A 26,019-nucleotide genomic window follows, 5' to 3' on the forward strand; every position below is an offset into this window, starting at 1 on the left:
TTCCCTACAGGTTGGCACAATAGTTGTGCCCTAGATTTTGAGAGGGAAACCTGAAGAGAAAACTGTTGTCATTGTAGGAGCAAATGAAGCATACAGAATGAGAAAGCTAAGTCTCCTGAGGTACTTGTGTATAAATCTTTCAACCACAGATACCCGAACCCTAACCCTAATGCATTTTTTTCTCACCAATGCTGCAAAACTGTCTCTAAGAACCTTCCCTATCCTCGATTTCTTTCTCAATAACATGTCTATTGCAAAAAACCCCAAATCAACCACAAGTTCAACAGTTGCGATTAAAGAGAAATATTTAACATTAGGAATTAAAATAACGCAATCTCGCTTAACAGTTTTAGCTGATGCTACTGAAATATGAAATCATGCATCAACTTCAGATCCAGTTGTTTGGCTTTTTTTTTAATTATTAATTTAGTTATGCCAACTAAACAGTGCAAATCATAAATTGAATGGAAAAAAAATGGATCTGCTTCTGCACTGATATACATAGCGCTGAGCGTGAGAAATGAAAATAGTGAACTCTACGCAGATCCTCACATTTTATTTTACTAATGTGACCTGATAAAAGAATAGAATTATAAATATGGGCTGACAATGTAACTGACTTGATTGGTTGTTTCTTAAATACCTATTGCTGGTGATGTTAATAAAAAATAGCACTTGTGTTATTAAATCAACATCAGTAGCTAATGCTTTTAGATCCCCAAGACAGACAAGAATAAATATTTTCCTACCTCTGTGTTAAATGAAGCATAATATACAAATATAGCTTAATCAATAATTCTTGAAAATGTGGTTTTCAAATATATTGCTACATTTTCATTTTGACATACCAATCAATGGATCCATTTCGATTGGAAGATGATGGGCTTGATCCAAAGAATATCCTGGGGCTCCACGAAGGCCTGCTCATGAAAGGAAGAATAAAGCACACAGGAACCTTGTTGTCTACATTTTAATATGATTTTTCAAGGTTTAAAACTGCATCAGTGGATTATTTTTACACATATATATGCAAATGTAACTTCTTACCATTACTTATTCTATGAATCTTTTAAGATTTCTTCCTATATGCTACACATATATACATATATGCACATATATACATTAGTAATTATTCAGTTCTTTAAAAGTAACTATAAATACATGAGTTCTAATATCAATATAATTTCAGCAGCCACCAACATTCATTAAATAACTCCTGTAAAATAGTGTAACTGAGAAATTTTTTACATTTGAGCACCGGGTGAGACCTTGTAATAACACAGAAAAGAAACATAATTGGGCTAACCACAGTTATGAGTTTCTTACATGTAGAAAACTGTAAGTGACAGAAACTTGGACATTTCATGGGTTTATCTAGAATTTTTAGCTGGGAATTTGTAGACTACAAGAATTTGCCACAATTATTCATATTAGTTCTATCCTGAGCAGTCCTGAAGCTGCTCAAATGTGCACCAGGGGCTGCATATTTAGAATTATCTGCTCTTGTGCACAGATTGCATTGCTTTGGTTTTTCTGAGTACTTCCCCATGCATGTAGATCACAATGGTCACTACTAAAATCAAGTTTTTTGTCAGGAGCTGCCATGTTGCACAAGAATATTCTCCAGAAGTGGAAAGATGGAGGTTTGGAGAATAAGCTCCATTTTATACTAGTGCAATAGACAACTACAGGAGGTAAAACAAAACAGGCCCTACAGCTGGCCCTGCCAGCTTCTGAAAAACACTGCTTTGATTACTTCTCCTACCCTCTTTTCTCTCTGTTCTTTCAAAACCAAACTGGTTTGGGACAGATCTTCACTGGTATTAGCTAAGATTTACCTGCTTCTATTGTGAGGTGGCCTTTTATGCTATAAAAACTCTAAAGCTCTACATATATCCTCCAATAGTAAAAGTGGCCTGTGCATACATTTCTGCAGATTAAATTATCCTTATACTAGAGTTGTGGTTTATTAAAATAATATTATGGTAATAGTAGGAAATTGATAACCTGTCCTGGATTAGCCTCCAGCAAACAAAAAGACATTGCTAGGGAGGATGTAGAAGTTAAGAAAATAATTTTGTTTCCCTGTTTCTTCCTGCTATGATATATTCAGAAAGCATTTCTCTCTTTGAAATGTACACCAGAGGTTTTCAAATAGTGTGAAATTTAGTTAATTGTTGGTTCATGATGTGCACTGTGTGTATTTGCAACATGACTTATGTTTTGCAAGAGTATATACAACAAACCAGAGCCTAACAGCCATGTGCATTGTGAAGGTCAATACAACTTCTAAGAAACTAGATGACGCCAAGTAACAGTTGTTAGACAAACCCTTGAAATCCAGGCTACTGCAGTATTAGTGACCTTGACTCCTTCAAAGTGAAGTATGGGTAAGAATTTTGGCTTCCCCTCACTTGACAGTCTGGACAAGAAAGGAGTACTCAAGTACTAAATAAGCCTCCTCAGATAGTGAATGGGTATAGAGTACTTGGGCAGCATCCTTGAAAAATCCAGGGGAACTAATTAAGAATTATTAAAACAATGTTAGTTAAAAGAATATTAAAATACCAGGGGAAAGTTTCAGTATCTCCTAATTATTTCTGACATTGGGCTCTTCCATTGAGGAATTTTGTCACAAAATATTTTTTTAAAATGCTGAGGTTATTTTTCCCTCTAAGCTTATCCCTTTCATTTCAATAAATGCATGTATTTGTGAAAGACAATCCGATATCCTGTTCTGTTCTTGTCATATTCTCTAGATCATAATGCAAAGTTTATTTGTAAACATAGAATAGCTAGATTCCAAATATATGTAAAATTTTATATTCATAAATATTGTTATGTTGTTTAAATATTCAGAATAAAAATAATATTAAACTTGTATTACTATTCAAGAATTCAGAGACATATTAACTTCACTTGCTCTGGTAGCTCCACTATTCTAATGTCTGCCTAAAAAGGAATTCCCATTAATTTTTCCAATCATTCATTGCTTCACTTGACTTGAATTATTAATTGACGAGATTTTTACATTTAAGCCAGTGAAATCCCTATGTAATCTAGAATCCCTTTATCTCTACTAGAGGAAGACATCTCACCTAAATATCACAAACCCCACTCCAGGAGGACCTGCTTCTGTCAAGGTGTTTCTCTTGTGCATAGGGTGGAGGATTTGTCTTTTTTTGCCTAGCTTCTATGAAGCTCCTGAGCCAGCTGCTGAGTCACACTTTCAAATACCTGCTACCTTCTTACTTTTCCTGGGTAATAAGAAACCTTCAAAATTTTCCAGATACTGCAGCATAAGGGCTATCACAGCAGGGAGCTACTGTAGAAAATGAAACCTGTTCATTCCCAAGCAGGGTAATACTTCATGTACCTCATGGCCCCATCATCTATTTAGCAATGCTTGGGTCAACCTCAGCACCTACATGCCTAGATGAGGAGACAGGACAGTCCTGGTGGCAATGTGGAGAGGTGAGCAGAGGGGCTGGAAAGGAAATTTGGAGTGACCTTGTTGGATGGACTTTTGGGAAAGAATGCGTAGTTTGGTGTTTGGCTGCTTAGACTTGCTTAGGGCCCCACATTATCTCATGGTGATGCAAGGGAAGGCTTATGACAAGCTCCTGGACAGATCTAAAATCCCTCTCAAGCAGCTGACAGTGATGTACACTCTCTAGCATGCCAGTATGTATTCCTGAAGCCTGGGACATATTAATATCGGCTGTGTCAAGAACAGCAGCACTCTCCTGAGAAGCATTATATCAAAGGCTGATCCTGATGTAACCACAAATCGATTGGCTGCCATGGTGATGTGCTGCTGTTAGGAAGAGTGTTTCTAGGAGTGACACCAGAGAAAACACAAGCTTTGATTATTTGACACAAACCAGAAAAAGACAGAACACTTTTGTGCACAGGCAGGTGAGTAAGATTAACCCAAATCCAGTTAAATTGCACTCAAAATTAAAGTTGCACTGTTAAGGTCTTTACATTCTAATAAAATGTGCCAGCAAGAACCTACCTACTGTGTTGTGCCACCGATTGACTGCAAACAGCCTGCTGCAGGTGACAGTCACCACAGCTGGAATGGTCAGGTGGGGCAGGGTATTGGCTGCCACGTGTGTTACAGGGGAATTTGATGGGAACTTCAGCACCATGATGACATCCTGCTGCATCTGATCTTTAAACATGAGGGGGCTCTGTGGAAGGAAACACTGTTGAGTAGAAAGGAGAAGAGAGCAGAAGAAAACAGAAGGGATAACACAATTAGTGAGGAGATCTGAGGGAAAACACATTTAAAAAAGAGCAGGCAAGCATGTGCACATACAGGGTAAACCAAACTACCTGAGACTCTACACTACTGATGGAGGAGTGCAAGATCAGAAGCTATTATTGGATCATTACACAAGGACAAGTAGAGAGTAGGTATGGTAAGGGTTATTGTTACAGGGGGCAAAATGACCATTAGCATTCATTAATAAACAGTAAAATGTAAAATTATACAGTAGTGAATACTCATAAAATAGAGATATGAATAAAATAAGAGTTAATTAATACATCAGAAATATAAAAGCTCTAAACAACAATGGTTGGAAAAAGAAATGTTAAGAGGGACTGAAAAAGTGAGATATTTAATTTTTCATAATGAATTCTTTATATGAAATACAGCACTTCCAAACGGAGATAATTAATTCTTTGTGAAGTGTATACTTATTAGGGAGTTTTTAAGTAATTATAAACCTGTTTGATGATTCTGTAAGTAACACAGTTTTTTTTTACATGGACAACACCTGTGGATGGCCCCACCCAGGAAGTGTTAAAGACCAGGTTGGATGGGGCTTTGAACAACCTGGTCTAGTGAGAGATGTCCCTGACGATGGCAGAGGGGTTGGACCTAGATGATCCCTAAGGTCCCTCCCAACCCAAACCATTCTATGATTCTGTGAATAATACTGTTATTAAGTACTGGTTTTGATGTTATTCTTTTTTCAACCACTGTTATAGCAAAGCATTATTTCTAGACATTCAAATAATCCTTTTTAGTTATCACTTAGATTATCCTTAAAAATGTATTAACCATATCTGAAGACCATAAAATAAATATTATGTACATCTGACTTTGACACATTACTTAAAATAACACAGTGAACACCTCCAGATTAATGCCCATAAAGTGGTTTACCTGTAGATATGACTGAAACAACTGCATATATTACTTTTAACTTACAAAACCTTAAAGAAAATATCTAGCTCCAAGCATTTAATCAAAGGCTCTGAGGGGCACAGAGATCTCTCTTGTTCAGTCTGGTTATTTCATACAATTCTTTGCAAAAAGCACAAAGAATGCTTTGGGAATGAATTTTGGAGTTTAAATTGAAATTTGAAATGTATATTGCATTATCCCAGGGGAACAGGCAGGACCATTCCAGTATGATTTGAACTCCAATACTTCATTTTTGTCAAGCAGGCTGTCCTGCTCAAGCCAGTACAGAGGCATTATTCATACATCAGCCCCTAACAACACATCTTTTAAAACAAAACAACATGCTCACTTTAAGAAAAGCCTGCAGACATTCCCACTACTTGCAGAAATAAGAATGTAAATATGTATTTATTAAGTGTATATTTATGAAGATAGGGCCTTTTTATACAATATTAGACATGAAAAGCTTGGACCGTAGGAAGCTAAAGCTAAACAAACCTCCACCTTGCTCTACTAGAGCACTACAAGCCGTTTCTGCCAGGAGAAAGTACAGCTTCGTGGACAAAGAAGGGCATTAAAAGTGTTGCTTAATGGGCACTTTATGACCTACAAAGGATCCTTGGGTTCAAAGGGAACACATTCCTGGCCAGCAGTTATGTCTCACCAGGTGCATGGCAGAGCTCCGAGGTGGATGGGGCTCGATGAGCAACTGCGATGGCGTCTGTCCAAAGTTCTGTATCTGCGCCTCCATGGCCTGCGGGCAAGGCAGAGGGACTGTCATGAGCAATATGCATCAAGGAGAGAGGTCAACACACTGTGTGACAATGCAGGCATATCCCAAGTCAGCCATGAAAAAAAGTCCAGAAAATTCACCCGGTGCTCTCCTCCCAGGCTGCAGACTCATCCAAGTGTTAGTATTTTGTAGACAAGCTTTGCTTCTCCTTTCAAGCATGCTTCAGTTAACCAACTAACTCATTTCCAGTAACTGGCATTATATGTGAAAATGTTAACCTGTGAGGACATGCAGTTCAGGTCTTGAAAGAGTTTTTTTTTTTTTTTCCACTAAAATGAACATATATACCTTAATAAAGTCCTTTGTAAGGAGGAAAGTATGAGGATCTCTAATAAAATAAGCCTCTGGAATCTTAAATGGGGGGAAAGAAAACCAAACTGAGAAGCAAATCCATGTATAAAATGTAATAAGACTAAAATCATTACTATTGCAACAATGACTTTAGCAGGTTAAAACAAAAAAATACCAGAACCAAATCTCACCAGGGACATTCAAACTACTGTAAAAATCTCTTCAAGTTGCATACATTCAGTTACTATTTATTTTGTCCTTAATTTTATTGTAATTTTTCATGGGCTTTCAGGCTTTCCAGCTGAAATGAAAACTTAGCAAATTCAGTGCATTCTTCAAGATTTAAATCTACTTTCAGAATACATCTGGAGTAATTTGACAGGGAGTACAACAGAGCCTGTATACTGAGATTCATCCACTACTCAGAGAGTTCATTAAAAAAACCCATATAATTAAGATACATTCTTTAAAACTTTGACAAATACTACTCCTTGTAAAAGAAATATGTTAGATAACACTAATTTTCAAATGGACAGGTGCTATTTTATTTGACCTTGTAAAATCTAGAGAGTTCGTAGAAAAGTAAACTGGCAGAATTTGAGATGGACTGTGCATTATGTACCTATATATATAATGTACCCTGAACTACTGACCCTTAATATTTTTCTTGAAAGATTTATGAATTTTTCATTTGCTACCACACAAAAAACATGAAGAAAACCACCAAAAACATGACTATCCTTGTAAATTGCATTGTCTTTCAGACATAAAATGGTACAAAACACAATAAATACTTCATGATACAGAAGAATCCTTTTAATTTGTGTGTTTTGCAATTCCTACAATCCCATCTATGTTTTCCTCACCTTCACAGCATAGATGCAAGAGCAGATATAAGAGAGAGATTTCTTAACAGGTCACTAGCATCTACCACCCTTCATGGCCCAGATTGACAGGTATATAATGGAATACCAAAACCAAAAAATTACTGAAAGAGAAACTTATTGCAAAGCCCAGTCAAATGGCTGAAGGACTTTCATCACATTTGATGCTGTAATTATCTCAGTACAGGTTATTTCTTGCTTTTTGACTAATTCAGAGTAGATTTAGTCACCAAGGACAGTAAGTTTCTTGGGAACTGGTGAGCATTGGAGGTTTTATTAACATAATTTAATGAAAAAAAATAAAATCATGGAGTAATTTTATACAAAGCCAATGCATTTCTGTAGGCATATGTATGTATATGTGGACACCTCTATAGAGCAGCTATCTATATATTTGCCATACAAATAGTATCTCTTTACATGCCGTGCAGATACCTTCACTCATGAAAACACTTTTTATATGGGAATATAAACTTCACTTCAAATTAAGAGAAATCAAAGTCAGTATTTTCTGTTAAATTCAGTACTCTCTAACGTATTTGGTTGGCAGGGAGAAGGGAAGGAAATTACAGCTATGAATTTCATTTTGGGCAACAACTAGTAACAGTAACAGGCACTGCATGACATATGCTTCAGCACAGGTCTGTTGACAATATTTTGAGAAATTTAATTTCCATACTTCTTTTTTTCAAATAATCTAGGTTAATTTAATTTTAATTTTTTAAATAATTCTGTGTTGAAACAAGAATATGAATTGTATTTGGCAGCAATACTGAACAAAAACCAGATCTTTTCTTCTGCCCTTTATTGTGATCCCTGAAATGATACTTCTGCTCTCTCACAGTCATACTGAAATAAATTATTCAATTTTTTTTTCAGTGCAAACCAATTCTAATTTATACATTGGCTTTCATGTTGTCCAGTCTTGGCAAATTCTGATTGTTTGGCTCTAAATTCTGTGCACATAAACTTCTCTGGCTTTGCCTCTCAGTTCTGGTAGATTTATGAGAGAAGCAGGGGAAAAGAAAGAGAAGCAGAATGTGATACTAAACCAGCATGAATTTTTCAGATGATGAGGAATGGACAGTTAAAACATAACTATCTATAGCAACTGCTGTTTTACAACTGAAGATGTCCTGGTAGATATTCACTTACATACTTTACGTGCCCATAATTTTAAAACATTTAAGTTAATGCCAACTCCTTCCATAACCAGTACAAACACAGAATCAAGATCTTGATATTCAGGGAATATTGAATATTTTTACTGGCTTGCACTTAGAAAGACAACCTTTTCTCCCCCACCCAATGATCAGTATTATTATCTTTTTCTTTAAAAAATGCCATTTGTAAAACTGACAACTCCTGAAGTGTCAAAGAAACTGAACAATGTTTCTTTAAAAATACCCATAATATTCAACAACTACACTGAGACTATGGTATGCACAACACCACAGCTGTGCACAGCTACAACTGGTGTTCCTCTCCAGAGCTCACAACACATAAAAAGGACAGAAAAACCTTGTCAAAACTTACACAGACAATAAACATAAGCATACAGAGATAAAATGACTGGCCCAAGGGTATTTTGAATGCTGCCTCCTCTCAGATCACTTGACACAAAATGAAAAGCAGGTACAGAACAGATCTGTGAATAATGACATAATACATTGATTTGTTTATAAAAGAACTCTGGCTGTATCTGAAAATAATCTCAAAACTGGTAAGTATGCACCACAATTTGCCTTCAACTGTAAATTATCAAACCTCAGATGTATTTAACGGTCTTAAGCACTTCGTTCTAATTAATCAATTCCTTTTCTCTCCCCAGATCTTGAGTACTGTGTGCAAAGTGCTACACCACACCCTGAACACACATTCTCACCAATTTAATACCAATTTCAACAAAGTTTATTCTCATTTCCCCTTCAAATAGTCTTCATGGAGAAACAATGTAACCTTAGAATTCAATGGCTGCTAGATTTAATGATTTTGAAACAGCAAAAAGGCAATTGTATTGATTTTCACATTCTTAATAAGGTGTTGCAGAAAAGCTATTTAGCGCACTGATTTGAGATTCTCTACTGTTTTTAATGCACATTAAAAGTGATGTGTACTCCAGACACTTCACAGAGTATCTGCTAGGATATGATCATGTATTGCAGAAAGATGAAATGTGTCTTAGCCTATTTCTTGATAATCATAGGTCAAAACAAGGAAAGAAAAATGTCTGTAAAGTTGCTAGTAGTTCAAAGTTTAAAATGAGTTGATCTCACACATTCTAATTCATGCAATAAAGCAAACCCAACTTCACAGTAGTTTATATTGTCCATTTATCAATAATATAGATTTATATTGTACATTTACAAACATTTTTGTCAATAAATCAATATATGACATTATCCAGTCTTATGAATCATACTAATCTTAGATACAATAAGCAATATCCTCAATGTATTTTACTGAAATGAAATAAATAACTTGTCATAAATTCCCAAGGATACTGGGATGCTCCTCTACAACCTGGAGGATCAGCCCTTGGTGTCAGCTTCCTGTGGAATGAAGATTTCAATGCATCTGCTTTCCTCAGTATGCAATCTGCCAAAGTATTGGGTTTTATTTAATTCTATTTGAAAGAAAGACAAATCTGCCTCTAAGTGATTCAAACAATCTGTTTCTTTAGGTGTAAGAAATATTTTCAGTGATGAATGGCAACGCCTCCAAAAGCAAGCAGTGCAACTCAACAGGAGCAGAGCTGGAGATCAAAATAACTGGTCTCACAATAGAATAGGATATTTTTTTTCAGTTGGAAGGAACCTGCAACTGCCTGACTGCTGACCAAAAGTTAAAGCATATTATTAAGGGCCAATATACCTCTTAAACACCAACAGACTTAGGGCATTGACCACTTCTCTAGGAAGACTGTTGTGGTGTTTGACCACCCTTTCAGTAAATAAATGCTTCCTAATCCAGTCTAAACCTTCCCTGGTGCAACTTTAAACCATTCCCACATGTCCTGTCATGGGATCCCAGGGAGAGCAACACCCTCCCCTTGAGGAACCCATGCTGTGCCCACCTAGAGGGTTTCCCACCAGGCTGTCTCCAGCATTGGCTGCAGATTCCATCAGCAGCCGAGCTCTGCCAGATGCAGAGCTGATGCTTTGTGAGGGGTGCTAGATGCACCCCTGAAGCACACTAATTCTGGGACTTAGAAGTCAGTTGACAAACTAGAACTGCTCTGAAGTGTGAACGAAAGCATGGCAAAATAGGGGTGCTCAGTTCACTTATTTCAGAAGGAAAGTCCAGAATGAAAATGCTAGAAGTGACTCATCCAAAGCATCACAAAAATGAAGGTTTTATCTGCTCTTCGGCATACCTTCACAAACAGGATAAGCCATGAAGATGTTAATTTTTAGCATACTTTTTCTCTAGAACAGTTATTTAAAATGCAGGTAGAATCACCAGGGAAGATATTAATGGTTCACCTCATTTGAAAACACTCCTTTGCTGAGAGAGATGCCAGGTGACTACATAACACAAGAAATATAAAATTCTGAGCATTTTTACTTTGAGTCATGGAGGGAAGAAAGAAATTTCTGAAACCAAACTATATTTGACCTAGTAAGACAGTGATTTGATTCTTATGTGAAGTGGTATTGTTTTATCAATCTTCAGTGATTACTATCAGTATTCAGTTAAAATGTCCATAATATGTATTATTTGAGTTTTTCTGTGTTTTTATTACCTTTTTTAGATATTCAGTAATTCCCCTAATCCTGGTGTGTTTTGCTCCTCTTGTGTTTTTTTTTTTAAGCACACTCGGGTTTTTCTATGATCTGTTTTCCTCTCTGCATGGGAAGGGACCAAGTCTAACTAAGAGGAAAAATCTGTAGGTGTTTGAGAAATAAGTCATGCAACTCTGTCTTTCCTGAAAGTATGTTTCATTTTTGCATCCAAGGGAACACAGGAATCCCTGAAGTGTCCTCCCATCCATGCAGCCAGCACACTCAACAGTCGCTGAGCACCGTCTTCTCCAGAGTGAACATGATTGACAGCCCCTTGGTGGGAAGTATAAGCAGCCTGAAAATGTTACGGTTTTGTATGAGAGATGTGAAATACTGCTTTTTTATTTGCACCTACAACTGTTAAACAGCACCAATACCTTCAGGACTTTCGATAAGTTCGGTTAACAGTACTGACTGTAATTTTATTCTTTTATGTTTGGAGGAAAGAAGTGCTATAGTTTAAACACAAGCAATGACTCAGCTAGTCTGGAGGCCTCGATACAGTTGGCTATTTAATCAGGATACTCGAGGGACTGAAAGATAGGCACAGAAAGGGATTTTCTCTGCAGGTCACTACTTTATTAATTTAACAATGGAGAAGGAACAACCTTAAGCTCTTTCCCCTCATGGGAGGTATCCCAGTGGATCCAGTGCACAATTAAACGGGTCCCCAGCAGAAGACCAATAGCTCAGAGCTGACCTTCAGCCTCCTCCCAGAGTCAGTTCACCTCTGAACTTCTTCCTCATTCCCTTGTGAAAGGAAATAGCACTACAAAAGGAATGAGAATGTGAAGAGTAAGGTCTCCCATTCTCTTTATGGGCATGAGTTACATCAGTGACCTTATTTGTATCAGGGAGTGCTGCCTCTTGGCTTTCACATTTACCTCATTAAGCTACTAATTGTGAAACCCAGTTCTCCCATCTTTCACCTTTACAGTTCTCCCATTCTTGCTCCTGGTAGTCCAATATGTCCCTCATGACAGAAAAATACTTCGAATGCTCTGCCAGCTTAAGCAGGCATTTAATTAATACACTGCAAATGGGAAATAAAATCAATAGCTCTCACAAAAAGAAGCAGAGAAGGTAAAGCAAAACCAGAATAAAGATGGATATCCTGCATCCAGGACAATTTAAATTGAGTGTCCCTTACTTTTTCAAGCATGCTCTAAATGTGCCTGAGCATAAATGCCTTCTTTACACCCTTAGTCATTGCCCATTCCCATGAAAAAAAAAAGAAACCTTCCTTACACTGAAAAGGGCTCATGTTAAAGATTGAAATGGTCCCCTCCCTTCCTAATCATAGCAGAAGGTGAAAAAAACCAAACAGTTCTATACTTTCTCTCTTTCTTGTATCCTTCCTACTCCGCCTGGAACAAAGGAGCTTACCACTTATATAATGAAATTCTCTCATTAAATTACACTAAAAAGCACAGCAAACTCCATTATGCTGCTGTTTGCGTGTTTACAAGGCAGATAGGGAGCTTGTAAAGTTAATGCTGTGCTTAACTCTAAACATTGGCTAGAGCTGAAGTCATACATGTATTTATAGTTTTGTTTACAATTACATCCAAAATTATGTTTTTCCTCTTTCATTGAGACTAAACTAGACTAGAACAGACTCAAATAGAATATTTCAGTTGGAAGGGACCTGCAATGATCATCGAGTACAACTGGCTCACCAATTCGGGGCTTATGAAAAGTTAAAACAAATTATTAAGGGCAACGTCCAATACCTCCTAAATACTGACAGGTCTGGGGCATCAACTAGCTCTCTAGGAAGCCTGTTACAGTATTTGACCACCCTTTTGATAAAGAAATGCTTCCTAACATCCAGTCTAAACCTCACCTGATGCAGCTTTGAACCATTCCCAGTGGCCTATCACTGGATACAGGAAGAAGAGATCAGCATCTCCCTCTCCTCTTTTCCTCCTCAGGAAGCTGTAGAGATTAATGAGGTTGCCCCTCATATAAAGAATACTTTATTATTCACATTTCATGTCATTATTTTCTTCATTTGAACTATTCTATTATCAGGAATCACAGAATTGTCAGAGTTGGAAGAGTCCTCTAAAGATCATCTAGTTCAACTCCCCTGCTAAAGCAGGATCCCCTAGAGCACATTGCTCAGGACTGCACCAGCTCTTGAGTATCTCTGGAGAAGGGGACTCCACAACCTCCCTGGGCAGCCTGTTCCAGTGCTCTGTCACCCTCACCATAAAGAAGTTTTTCCTTATATTTAAATGGAACTTCCTATGTTCATGTTTGTAATAATTCTGGTCCCACACATATTGGTAACATTTACTGAAACTCTCTTGTGTTCATTGATGTCATGCCAAATTAAATCATTGCTCTGTCATCATTCTCTCAAATCTGTATTAAGTTTATAAAAGAAACCGTTGCTTTCTTTGATCATTAAGTTACTGAGTAAAACACATCAGAAAAGATTTTACTGCTAAGTTACTTCTGTGTGAGATGTAATAGCATGATACCAAATCCATTAAATATGTAACTTTGTGCCATAAATAGTTAAGGTTTTAAAACCTGGGCAATCCAGATTTTTTATTTTCAGAGGATTACCCTGAAATAATTTTTCTATTGTTATGTAATGGACAACCTCAGAAACAAGAATTTCTCTCCATCTGACAAGCAATTTTATCTTTTCTGAAGACATTCTCTCATTTCTTTTAAAAAAAGAATTTTTGTGATTCTTTGTGGATGATAAATATTTAAGTGAGTGAAATAATTTCTCATCACCCAAACTCTACCTATATGAGGAAACACTTCCATATCTTTTCATTTTTCAGACACCAACACGTATGGTTACATTCCAAAGGCTACATGGACAAAAGCTCTATGTGATTTGTTGGGTGAGAGGCCAATCTAGATGATCTTTCCCATCTGGTGTTTAGGTCTCTAGAACCACCTGGAACCAGCTTCTCCTTGACATCTTGATTCTGCAATGCAAATTACTAAAATGCACACCTGCAACATAGAATTTCTCTGCTGACACTGCTCCTTTGTATTACTCCTTTATGTGATGATAATGAAAACATCACAACGCGCAGAACTGCAGATATGTCCCAGCTAGTATTTGCAAACCAAAGCAAATCCAACCAAACCACTTCCATCACCTCAATGTGCCTCCTGTTGTATAAATTCTGTTACTAAGAGAGAGTTCTCACTCTTGGATCTCAGAAAGGTCTTGCTTAGAACATAATTTTCTATTCCGGCCAAACTGTTTCCTTCTTCTGTGCCACCAGTTTCAAGTTCCAAGTTTTCTGTCATTACCAAAATGCCTCTTGAAGCTATCCTTGCCTTCATCTTTCAGTTTGGTGGGTTTTGTTGTTGTTTTGTTTTGTTTGGGTTTTGGTTTGTTTGTTTTAATCTACCATTACAGCCTTAGGCTTGTCATACCTCTCACTTCTTGACACTCCTACTCAGGAGATTCTGCTTTCAAGTGAAGTGTTTCCTTGCCTTCCCCTTTTGTCACCTCTTAGCTAATTTATTATACTCTTTTGCATATGAAGTACAAGCCAGGATGCTGAAATCTTAATTTATGTTTTTAGATCTTTGGGGTGGAATTTTTTGAAACAGAGCAAACTCTGAATTCTCTGAATTTTTAAATGTAGCTTCTCTTCTGACTGGAACCACTATAGATTTTCAAAGTCTACAAAAGAGGACATGAAGGAATAAGGTAAATCTGTGACAACGGACGTTAGCATCCCTTAGTTGGCAGTCACTAAAATTTACAGGCATTTTTAACAGACACTGCTGCTGTCTAGGATGCTACAATTGTTTCCACATGTGAAAAGCAGTGAGTAACAGCCGGAAAGCCTGAAGTTCCAGTTGAGCCAGGCTAAAAATTGCCACTGGTATTTTTCAAAACACCATCAATTGCATTTAGAAACCTGCTAAATTTTGCAAGTTGAAAATACTTAAAACAGAGATTTTTTTGTTTTGTTTAGTTTAGAAATGTCTAATGGATTATATTATGTAATATCACAATGAATTCAGTAATGAAAAAAAGAAGTCTCAAAGTCAAGACTAAAGAGCCCTGTAAAGCTTTGAGGAGACTGAAAACACAATTTCTCTGCATTAACAACCATAGTGTTCCTTCACTGCTTTTGTAAAGCACGGAAGGACTGACTTCCTAACCCTTTCCCTTCCTCTTCTTCTGGGTCAAGAGCTCTAAATGTCCTTCTCTCTTTTTCTCCCCTTTGTTGTTCACCTGGCTTCTCATGCTCCCATTACTCCTTAGCATGTCCCTCCCTCAAGAAGACAGGAGTTGTATAAATGCCTGTGGTCCCATGCAGTTCTACCTCCCCTCCTTCATCCCTCATTTTTATTTATTTTCTTCAGACATGAAGAGGAGCTGCTCACCCTGACCTATTCAGTTACAAACTATAGCACATGCAGGACTTTATTCTGGAATAAAATTGAAGGTACTTTTGGTTTTCCTGTAGCAGTATTATTATACTTTTATATTCCTACAATAATAAACTTCCAGATATTGTCCAGGAGTAGAAATGCTACAAAACAGATAAAGTACTTGTGAAAAAGCTCTCGTTACTCTTCATCTCCATTGAGGCAGAAGAAAGAAGAAATTTCTACTGATCATGAAGATGTCCTGACGAAAGAGAAATGGAGCAACCTCTAGTCTGGATAAAACAGCAAAATGGATCATTTCTGTTCTTATTCCACAGCTAGGTCTGGAAAGCAGGAGTCAACCTGAAGTCCACTCACAGTTCTCAACAGGCCAATGCATAAAGTGAATGTAACAGTGATATTTTTGAGGAAACTGGGTGAGTGAATATTTCTGAAGGACCCCCCATTTTCAAGTGGGATGACCAAATGGCTTGTGGCTTTTGCTAGCCAGGAAAGGCCACAGAGGCAGAAAGAGCCTGCCTTTGCTGGTACCCACACAGCTGCTGGAAGAAAAGGAAAAATTTACAGAGATGAGAATAAAATACAAGTACCCAAGACTTTATAAGTACTTTGGGGAGTAATTGGGAGTGGAGCCAAGAAAGTAGCATTGGGTTATGTCCCATGGATTTCAGGGATAATTTCTGAATAGTGCACTGCCTCTTACACCCCATGCCATTAGAAGGGATAATTTACTGGGGACCACATCAGTTATAATGCTATTTATTAGCTCCCCTTGCCTTTGATTTTGTTCAAGACACGATATATATGCTTAGTTGTCATTTTTAGGGGCAGAGAGGCCTTTAAGCATGGGCATCCTATCCATAAAAATGCAACAGTTAAATCAGCAGGAGGTTGCATTGAAACTTTGAAGCTTCATCCACTCTTTTCTAATTAATAATTTTCTAAGAGGTCTAAGAGGTTTTACAGTGCGTGCTTACAGCTGGTTTTAACTATGCTTTTTATTTTAACAGCTGAATTGTGAGCTTTAAAAATTCACTGTTAAACTTTTAAAAATCAACAATAAATGTATGTAAAGTTTCTGCATGACAAGTTTATTTTGGAAGGAAATGATATTTTAAAGAACAAAAATTCTTACATTTCCTCCAACTCTTTCATTATTTTTCTGTCCATCAACTGAATTTATCCCTTTTTTAAGAAAAATATTTGAAGTTATTTCTTTACTCTTTTTCCACTTAGATGACATTTCTTTCCTCAATGACGAATTTCTGTCTTAGGAAGCACCCAATATATTTGCATTTTATTCTGTAAAACTACTACATATTTACATATTTTGTGCAACATTCTGAGAAAACTGGCAATATAAGAAATAAAGAAGGCAATGCGAATATTTTGGACAGTACTTAACTTCTGTGACTTGGTATAAAGTACATGCAACTGAGTTTAGCTGTAGGAAGTGCAGCAAATTGATTCTGGATACCGACCTCTACAGGCTCAGAATATCTACTGACCACCCTTTTTCAACCTGCTGATTTTGGCCTATGTAAGTCAGCAAAGGATCAACTCCTCAGAGTTGATAAGGCTTAAGCAAGGAAGAGCTCCAAAGAGCTAAACTGACTTGAAAATGTCACACCCATATTGTGGCAGTTTTGAGAAACAATTTCTACGTTAACCATTAATTTGCCACAAATTAAAAATTTATAAAGATAATCCTGAATTAAAAGAAAACAAGAAAAAAAGAGCAATTACGTATGATGGAAGTTAATGTGATCATAAGAGGCACAGACTAATGCAGTTCATGACATGCTTACAGCTATCACCATAACAGACCATAGCAGAATAAAAGATACAGGTGAAAAAGTCCCCATTTTTCTATCTGCCCATAGCACCATTGCATATGTTCTTGCTAACAATGTATTTTTATGGTGTTTGCCCATTCTAACTTGAGATAATCCATTTAATGAGGCTTCTACAATTACACTCATAGGATTTGTACAGGGTCAGAACTGGGACTGGTGCTATTTAACAACTTTGAGTGCACACTCCGCAGTTTGCCAATGACACCAAAGTGTGTGATGAGGTCGACATGTTGGAGGGAAGGGATGCTATCCAGAGGGACCTCAACAGGCTTGAGAAGTGGGCTTGTGCAAACTGCATGAAGATCAGCCAGGCCAAGTGCAAGGACCTGCACCAGGGCTGGGGCAGTTCCAAGCATAAATGCATGCTTGGTGGAGGAGAACAATCCGGAGGAGAATGACTTGGGAGTGATGGTGGACAAGAAGCTCAACATGAGCTGGCAATGTGCATTAGCAGCTCAGAAAGCCAACCGTGTCCTGGGCTGCATCAAAAGAAGCATGGCCAGCAGGTCAAGGGAGGTGATTCTCCCTCTTTACTCAGCTCTTGTGAGACCCCACCTGGAGTACTGTGTCCAGTTCTGGAGTGCCCAACATAAGAAGGACATGGAGCTCATGGAGAAGGTCCAGAGAAGGGCCACAAAGATGATTTGAGGGCTGCAGCACCACTCCTCTGAAAACAGGCTGAGGGAGTTGGGGCTGTTCAGCCTGGAGAAAAGAAGGTGCTCGGGAGACCTTATAGTGGTCTTCCAGTGCCTGCAGAGGGCCTACAGGAGAGATGGGGAAGGACTTTTTACAAGGTCTTATAGTGAGAGGACAAGAGGCAATTGATCAAAACTGGAAGAGGGGAGATTTAGGTTACACATTAGGAGGAAATTCCTTAGTGTTTGGATAGTGAGACACTGGAACAGGTTGCTCAGGGAAGCTGTGGAAGCCCTATCCCTGGAAGTGTTCAAGGCCAGGATGGATGGGTCTTTGAGCAACCTGACCTAGTGGGAGGTGTCCCTGCCCATGCAGAGGGATTGGAACTAGATGATCTTTAAGGCCCCTTCCAACTCAAACCATTATATCACTCTATATTACAGCCTATAGAACTTAGGAAACTTTTGCCATAAAGCCTGAACTTTCCTGTCTGAATTTGATCCTGTAACAGTTAATCTGGCATCAGACCAAGTAATATTCCTATCTCAGTTGACATGAGCAACCCTCCATATTCCTGTCTTTCTGCTACGCATTCCCCTTCACTTTTATTTTCTGTGAAGCTCTTGAAATCCTGTTAATAAATCAGAATTCTCTGCCCTCTCATCACCAGGATGCTCTTCTCTGAACTCTCTCAAATCTTTCAGGTAAGACAGTATAAAGAATAACACACCATACTCACAAGGAAGTTTAACCAAAACACGAGCACCAAAACACCAAAACAGGAGGTCTGTTAGTGACTGTTCATAATCCATAGCAATTTGGCCAGCAGTTGTTGAGAATTCAGATGATTATAAATAGATAGTTTTTATTGAACTACTGGGACACTGACATCTTTTGATGTAAAAGTAAATAAATGAAAGTATAGGATCAAGTCTAGAGAATATAATTGTCATGGAAAATAAATATTATCAACAGCTAAACTAATGGGTAACCTTTACTGCTAGAAAGATAACTTACATGTTTCAGAAAGCCGTTACACAGAACATACACATCGTATTTATTTCTACTTATTTTACAATTAAGAACATCCCTTGCAGGAAAACACAAAAGAAAACTTAGAAAACAGGGAAGCAAACAACAGAACAGGCCTTCTGAAAGCTTGCAGTAATAAAAGAGAAAACGGTACTTCATCATTAAAGAATGCATTTTAGCTGAGACTTTTTTTTTTCCTGGTTTATTATTGAAATAAAAAGTAATTGCTGAAGAATTTTTAATGCTTGGAATGCAGAAATGACTCAGTAAATTGAAGTACCTCATGTATACTTTGTCCTTGCTTTAAAAATACGAAACTATACAAAATTAAAAGTGTAATTTCATGTTCTACTTCTGCTTTGTTAAAAAAAATAACAAAACACATGAGTAAAATGTTTCCTTTTTAATGAGAGAAAATGCATTAAGTTAAGACAGTGGTCATGTAATATTAGCACTTTTGTTTTTTATTTCAAATTTGTGAAAAAAATTAATGAAGATACTACCTTTTAACCTTATGAATAATTACTAAAGGTGTATTGAACAGAAGGTAAATGCTGTCCTCATGTCTTTGCTTTCAGCTTCATCTATCAGAAATCTTCTGCCTTATTCTCACCCTAAGAAGGTGCTCTGTGATTTCCAAAGCACATACTCTTTCCTACAAATTGTGGTTATGATGAGGTTCCAATCACCTGCCAGCCTTCAAGTTATCCACTGCAGGACTTAAGAACTATCTCAGAGAACAGGCAACCCTTCAAAACTAACAGCTGAAGAAAGACTGACAGGGAGGTAAGTAAACATGCATACTGAAAGGTGTCACAATATAGTATTCATGATGCTTCAGTGTCTACTAGAATTTCAGTTTCAGAAACAGATTATACTGTTACTTCTAAAATAAATGTTCTCAGTTATTTTCAGGGTTTAGCTTATAAAGAAATAATTCTGTTCAGATTATTTCCCAGAACACATTCTTCAAAACTTCACTTTGTTCTTGACATAAATTGAAAACAATAATATAGATATACTGTACACAGGCTTCAAAATGGCATTAAAGAGGCACATTATCAATATGTTTAAAACATTTAGAAAGCTTAGCTTCATGTCTTTCTAAGTGAATGACTAGATACTTAGACTGAGTAATATCTGTTCCAATAAACTGCTGTGTGTGAAATGTTTTGAATAATAGTTAATTTATGCTGAGGTAATGACAGCATAATAGAACTGAAATCTGTGCTAACAGAAAAAAGAAGCCCCTTCCAGCTATTTCTGTTACAATCAGCTGCAGTAATTTTCAGTCCATCTCTCTCTCTCTGTGTCTCTCATATAAAATATTACGTAAAGTGTATGTTAGAATGCTTATTGCTAATTTTAAAAATCAATAATTGGTACCTGTCACCCATATGGAGAAAAACCAAATAAAGAGACAATAAAGAAGAAATTTTCATGTACAAGACCTGCATTTTATATATTTCTGCAATAAAAGAGAGCAATTGCAGTTAATGATGTTCTTTTTATATCAGCAAAACCTTAAACTCGGTTTGGGTAAGATTCCAGAATGTTCTAACAAAACTGTATTTCTAAATTATATGAGAACTGGCCAAACAATTTATTCCAAATAATACTCAAAGTCGATTTAAACATTTTCTGGGCTATGAATTCTTCACAAACTCACTCTAGTATTCCTTTGTTGAATGAATTACCTGAAATATTTATCAAATAGGGTGGTTCAATTCTCATAATCTAAATAAGTTATAGTGAGCTCTTCAGTTTGAATGCTTGGTGTCTGGTTGGTGATATATGTTGAGTGGCAGTTGTTAGCTCAGTCTGGATGATGAGCTTTTTAATACCAAGTACAATGAATAATAAACAAAACCCAGACCTTCTAGGGTGCCGTTTTGGATTTAAACCCACCTGTAGACCACAATTTGCTTTACTTCCAGGAACTGTGCTTTTTCTTGACTATGAAAAGATTCTGAATTCCCATGAACACATGGCAGCACAATCAGTAATGGTCATAAACTCAGATCAGAACACATTCACTAAAATACTGACTAACTGGATCATCTTTAATACAATAATTAACTGGAGACATAATGATCAATCATTAATTGATCTAACTCAATAATTATCTAACTGTAGATAATTGTTCTCAGCAGTGGTAGAAGGATGTTTTTAATCCTATGGTACAGATTACAATTTCTGACCCTTTGTCATAAATGGCTTGTGTTACTTAGGGAAGATGGTTCAAAAAAAATACTTCATAGTAAAATTGGATATATAGTTAAAATGTTTCTGCTTTTCTGCAGAAAACACCTTCTAAAACAAGAAAATATTATTTTCAAAATAAAAACCTAAGCATTGGGCAGTTACTGTGTGGTAACTGATCTGATGCAATTTACCCTATTCTTTATTGAATATTCTGATTCAGGGTGTCTCTTCCTGTACTCAGTGCCTTCTAAAAGAACATATACCTACACAAATAAATATCTTACACACACAAAATACCAGTTTTTCTTCTTGATCTACAAAAAGTTATAACTCATTGGAAAGACAAAAATTATTATACCTGTAGATATTCTCATAGTGAAAGGTAAAACTCCATTTAGTTTTCTGTTGATAATCTCTTCATGTATATGGAACAGACTCACAAGAAAAAAAAATAAAAAAAAAAATCAAGGTGTTTTCCTCAAAAAGTGGGTAAAAATACAGAAAAGTAACACCCTGTTTTGTATATCTGGGTAACACATTATTAGGGAGTGAAGATGATGTTGACTTATTGACAAACAACAGAATGCAAGCACACATTTCTCAGAGAAGAGTCCTTAGCATACAGGAAAATAATTTCCATTTTAATTATGACTTGTATTCAAATAACTTGCTATACAGATTCCTTCAATTAACTTTGAAAGAAGTGTCTATCAATACTACTTGCAGCTTCCTAGTTATTTCATCACTATCCATATTAATGCTGTAGAAGAACTGATGCTAGAAAGGATATGAAGACCGTCCCTTTTATGGAGGCAATTAAGCACAACCAAACATGTAAGTGGTCAGTACCGTGGGTACAATTCAATCAAGCAGATCCATAGGGGTGGTTTTGATATTCTTGTCACATCAAAGAGTCTGTGCTCAGAAGAAAAAAGATCTAACAAGTTAAAAATTAAATCAGAATAAATAAGAATAACTCTGAGTGAAAGTAAGAACTAGCACATGTTTGCAAGGGCTGCTGTTACCTTGATAGTGTTATATAGTGCTATTAGAATAGTGTGTTAATTTTTTCCTCATAAATTTGCCAGGTTCAGCCACCAGGGAAAGGCTAGCATCCCACCCCCCTTTGTTAAAGATACATCTATCTTGCTGAGTCTTGACAGCCCTATCATGTCAGCCCTCTGTAGTAGCAAAGAGTGTTTCAACAAGGAGAGAGAAAAAAAGGACCAAAAAAAAGAAAAAGAAAAAAAAAAAAAAAAGTGAAAACTGATGTGATCTACTCTGCTTCCTGTGGGCATATTTCACGTATTTCACTATTTCACTATAGCAGATCCAGAGGGATGCTTTGTTACTCTGTCAGATCAAAGAAAGAGATAACAGAAGAAAATATAAAAGGAAATATAAAACCCAGAAATGAGGGTAACTGAAAAGCACTGCAAGCCTACTGCATCATTATGACTTTTCAAATTATTTAAATATGCTAAATATCAAGTCACCACCAAAAAATAAATATTGCATAGGCCATATGCTCTGTTAGCTGCCAGCAAAACTGTCCTACTAGGATTAGTTTACAGGCACAGCAACTGCCTGTCAAACACTAGTAGTTTTAATAATTTTTCAATTTGCTGTGTGAGTTGTGAGTGTGCTCAGGTATTTTGACAGGTGGCTGCTTGGGACAAATATCTGTCTGAGCCCAGTACTTCATACTGCCTTGCTTTCCTACACAGTTGCAATTCCTGTTGGACTGGGGGGATGTGTTTGGTGAGGATGCAGTAGTCACAGAGAAGTCACTATGCCACACTGCAAAGCTGTAGTTGCGACTCACATTCAACACAAAGATGACACAATTTAGCCTAGAGCCCAGTGCAAAACAATAGTTGTGCAATACCATGCTTCACTTGATTTTTCAAAACATTTCTAATCACAAACAAGCTGAAAGCCTATAACAACAACAACAACAAATTTAAATAGAGATCTAGCTACAATTTTGAAAACCTGAACTTTTCTGCACATTAGATGTGCTTTCAGTACTATATGTGATTAATTTATTATGCACAAACTGAACACACCTTCTTAAGTATTTTGTGTTTAATCTACAAGGTAGTACTAAATATAATTTTAGCTCTTCTGTTTCATTTGCTATGTTTCATTTGCATCAGCTGTGCTGTTCCCTTTTATCCACAACATTTTGCATCATGCAAAAACAAGTTGAAACTTGAAAAAAACCCACAGCTCTACTGATGCTTGACTGCCCAAACTTCCAGGTGTTTGGGAAAAATGAGGCTTCTAAAATATATAGACATTCTGGGAGAAATCAGGGGAGGAACTATATTTTCCTAAAGAAGTGAACTAATAATATCAAAGCACCATAAATAAACTACATTGCTGATACTGTTCTTTATACATTAGCATTCTCAGCTTCAACCTCCTGGAGTCAGTCAAATTTGTCCAGTGGAAAGAATTTGGATTATGATGTAAACTAACAGTAAACACAATTCCAAATAACATCTAATGTCCAATATAACTACTGTTTACATATTAAAAAGCGATACAGGCTTTGTACCAGCGATGTTCTGTCATGTTTCTCCACAGGAGAAGACTGTCATGGTAAAGTTCATTATCAATTACTGCTTTACAACTACAAGATGAGTTAAGCTGTCATAATTTTCTCAGCCAGAGATCCTGTGCTGTCAAAGAATGTCAATTTTTAATCTGACAAAAGGAAGAAAATTATCTGTTATTCTGACCTCTAATTTCTTGACATTTTAATGCTGTAATTGCTGCGGTTAGTGCTCCAACTTTGATTTCACCTGTCAAGTAGGAATGAATCAATATCCTTAAGCTGTTCTTCAAGTTTTAGCTTTTACCTCACTGCTTTTACTTTAAAAAAAAAAAAGAAAGGTAAAATTTACAAATAGAAAAGAAAAGGTTGCAATAAAAATAAATAAATAATTATTTTTGGCCTGAGAAGTGTTTGTACGTAATTTTGCCTCCTTATATTCAACAATATAAAAGCAATTCCGCAATGTGCAGAATAAGAGAGATTGTTAGAACTGGACAATCTCCCAATCACTTACCATAAAAGGTTTAAACAACAAAATCCAATTTTATAGATTCTGTTGAGCATTTAAGTCAGAACTTCCATGTTTCACTACTCGAAATAAATTTCAGTGATCAAATATTTTTGGTGGTATCAGAAATTTGCAGTTATTTTAAAAACTAAAATTGCTATGTTTAAATTAAATCAGCATATTTTAACCATCCAGTGCAGATCTTCAATTACCAAAGATTTATTACGTGAGAAGGTATATGTAATTTCAAATTAAACTTAATTTGAGTTGAACTCAAACTAAAACTTAATGCTATCCCAGCATTCTGGTTTCACCCATTGTAAATTTGCAAAATAGAAAATAAAGCAAGCCAGAGAGTCTTCTACTAAATTTTTTCAAAAGGAACAAAAGCAGAAGATAGCCAGTTTTCCAGTGTTAAACAGTAGAGTTCTTAGAGGGTTCCCCCTTGTGTGGGAGAAGGATGTAAGGAATGGCAGGGATGAGGTATGACACCATTTAATAGATTTTTGCTCCAGCCAGATGGCTACCAAAGTGACTTCTTTTCCATTCTTCACAGAAAGTTAAGAACAACATATTCCTCAGTTGTTAAGTGAGGTGCTCAAGCTGAGGATGAAAGTGGAAGGGCTGAGGTATGGCCTGAATAGCTCATGGGCATCTGTCTTTTTAAATTATGTCTTCCAGACAAATGGCTCAAACCTAATTGGAGGGAGGTTTGTTTGGAGCCTTATTCCACTGGACAGGTTCTGCTGGGAGTCAGCTCAATATGAAATTAGTTATGGCTGTACTTTGAGGATGTTACTGCCATATTTGATCCCATTGGTCTGGTAATGGCTGTTTCCATTAAGGTTGTATTGATTGCCATCTTTCATAGTAATTTTTTGAGAACATTCACCATCTTCTGTGTGACAGAACAAAACTATTTATATTTATTTACAAAATAAACATCAATAGCTTTGATACTAAAATACATATTTTTCTGGATAACCGCAAAGTTCAATCAATTTTAAATTGCACTCTTTCTAACTTAAGATGCCAGACACCACCACCTGTCACAGTAAAATGTACTAAACAATTACAACAACTATTTTTAAAGTTGCTAGTGTTACTATCCTTACTCTTCTGGATTTATAAGTGAGATTCAGAGGCTTTTAAAAGATCTTTTCTAATTTATTTTCTGGAATATCTAGTAAAAGCCAGAATAAAGATTTTTTTTTATGTTGTTTTGGTTTTTGTTTGTTTGGTTTTGGGTTTTTGTTGTTGTTGTTTTGTTTGTTTTTGTTTGATTGTTTGTTTGCTTAAAAAAAAAAGCCAACACAGCAATTTATACAGAACATATATACTTCAACAGAAACACAACATCCAAATACCTGATCTACTAGATCATCAAGATGTCAAATGGTTTATTATTGGCCAGAGGCTGTCTGCTAGTTTCATACATAGAGCTCAGGGATAAAAAGGCATCTCTAAATGTGCCTACATTTACACATGTTGCAATTTCTGATTAAAAACAAACAAACAAGCAAATAACCTTTTTATGAGAAATCACAAATCTCTAATGTATGACATCTCTTCAAAGAGAAGTAATAGGATTTTTAAATGTTTGCACACAACTTTATGTATCTACAGATAACAAAATCTAGGTAGTTTAATTTTTTCTACATGTTGCCCTCTCATTGCTAACAATGAATTTTATTTAGCAACCTTACTTGTGGTAATGACAATTAAGTTTTTCCTTTAGATGTTTACATGGTGTAAATAGCCTAAGAAGAGGTTTATATGCTATTGACTGGCAGGACATGGGTCAGATGTACGAGTGAACAAAAACATCTCTGTGAATTTTTTGAAATTTCTGGTGACAAGTTATGCATGTAAGTAGAGCC

At 36.5% G+C, this 26,019-nt stretch overlaps 1 protein-coding gene across 1 annotated transcript in view; it reads right to left on the bottom strand.

The window, feature by feature from the left end:
• The window catches only part of NBEA (neurobeachin), a 516,495-nt gene that overhangs the window by 20,582 nt on the left and 469,894 nt on the right, over window positions 1–26,019 (bottom strand). The window contains exons 55-57 of the mRNA XM_009998372.1: window positions 5,865–5,954; window positions 4,019–4,211; window positions 849–920 (exon numbers count right to left, since the gene is read on the bottom strand). Coding sequence (XP_009996674.1) covers window positions 849–920; window positions 4,019–4,211; window positions 5,865–5,954 — 355 coding nt within the window. The remainder of the gene's footprint in view (window positions 1–848; window positions 921–4,018; window positions 4,212–5,864; window positions 5,955–26,019) is intronic.

Source organism: Chaetura pelagica, unplaced genomic scaffold, assembly GCF_000747805.2.
Source record: "Chaetura pelagica isolate M959 unplaced genomic scaffold, ChaPel_1.0 scaffold105, whole genome shotgun sequence".
In the NCBI taxonomy this organism is placed as follows: domain Eukaryota; kingdom Metazoa; phylum Chordata; class Aves; order Apodiformes; family Apodidae; genus Chaetura; species Chaetura pelagica.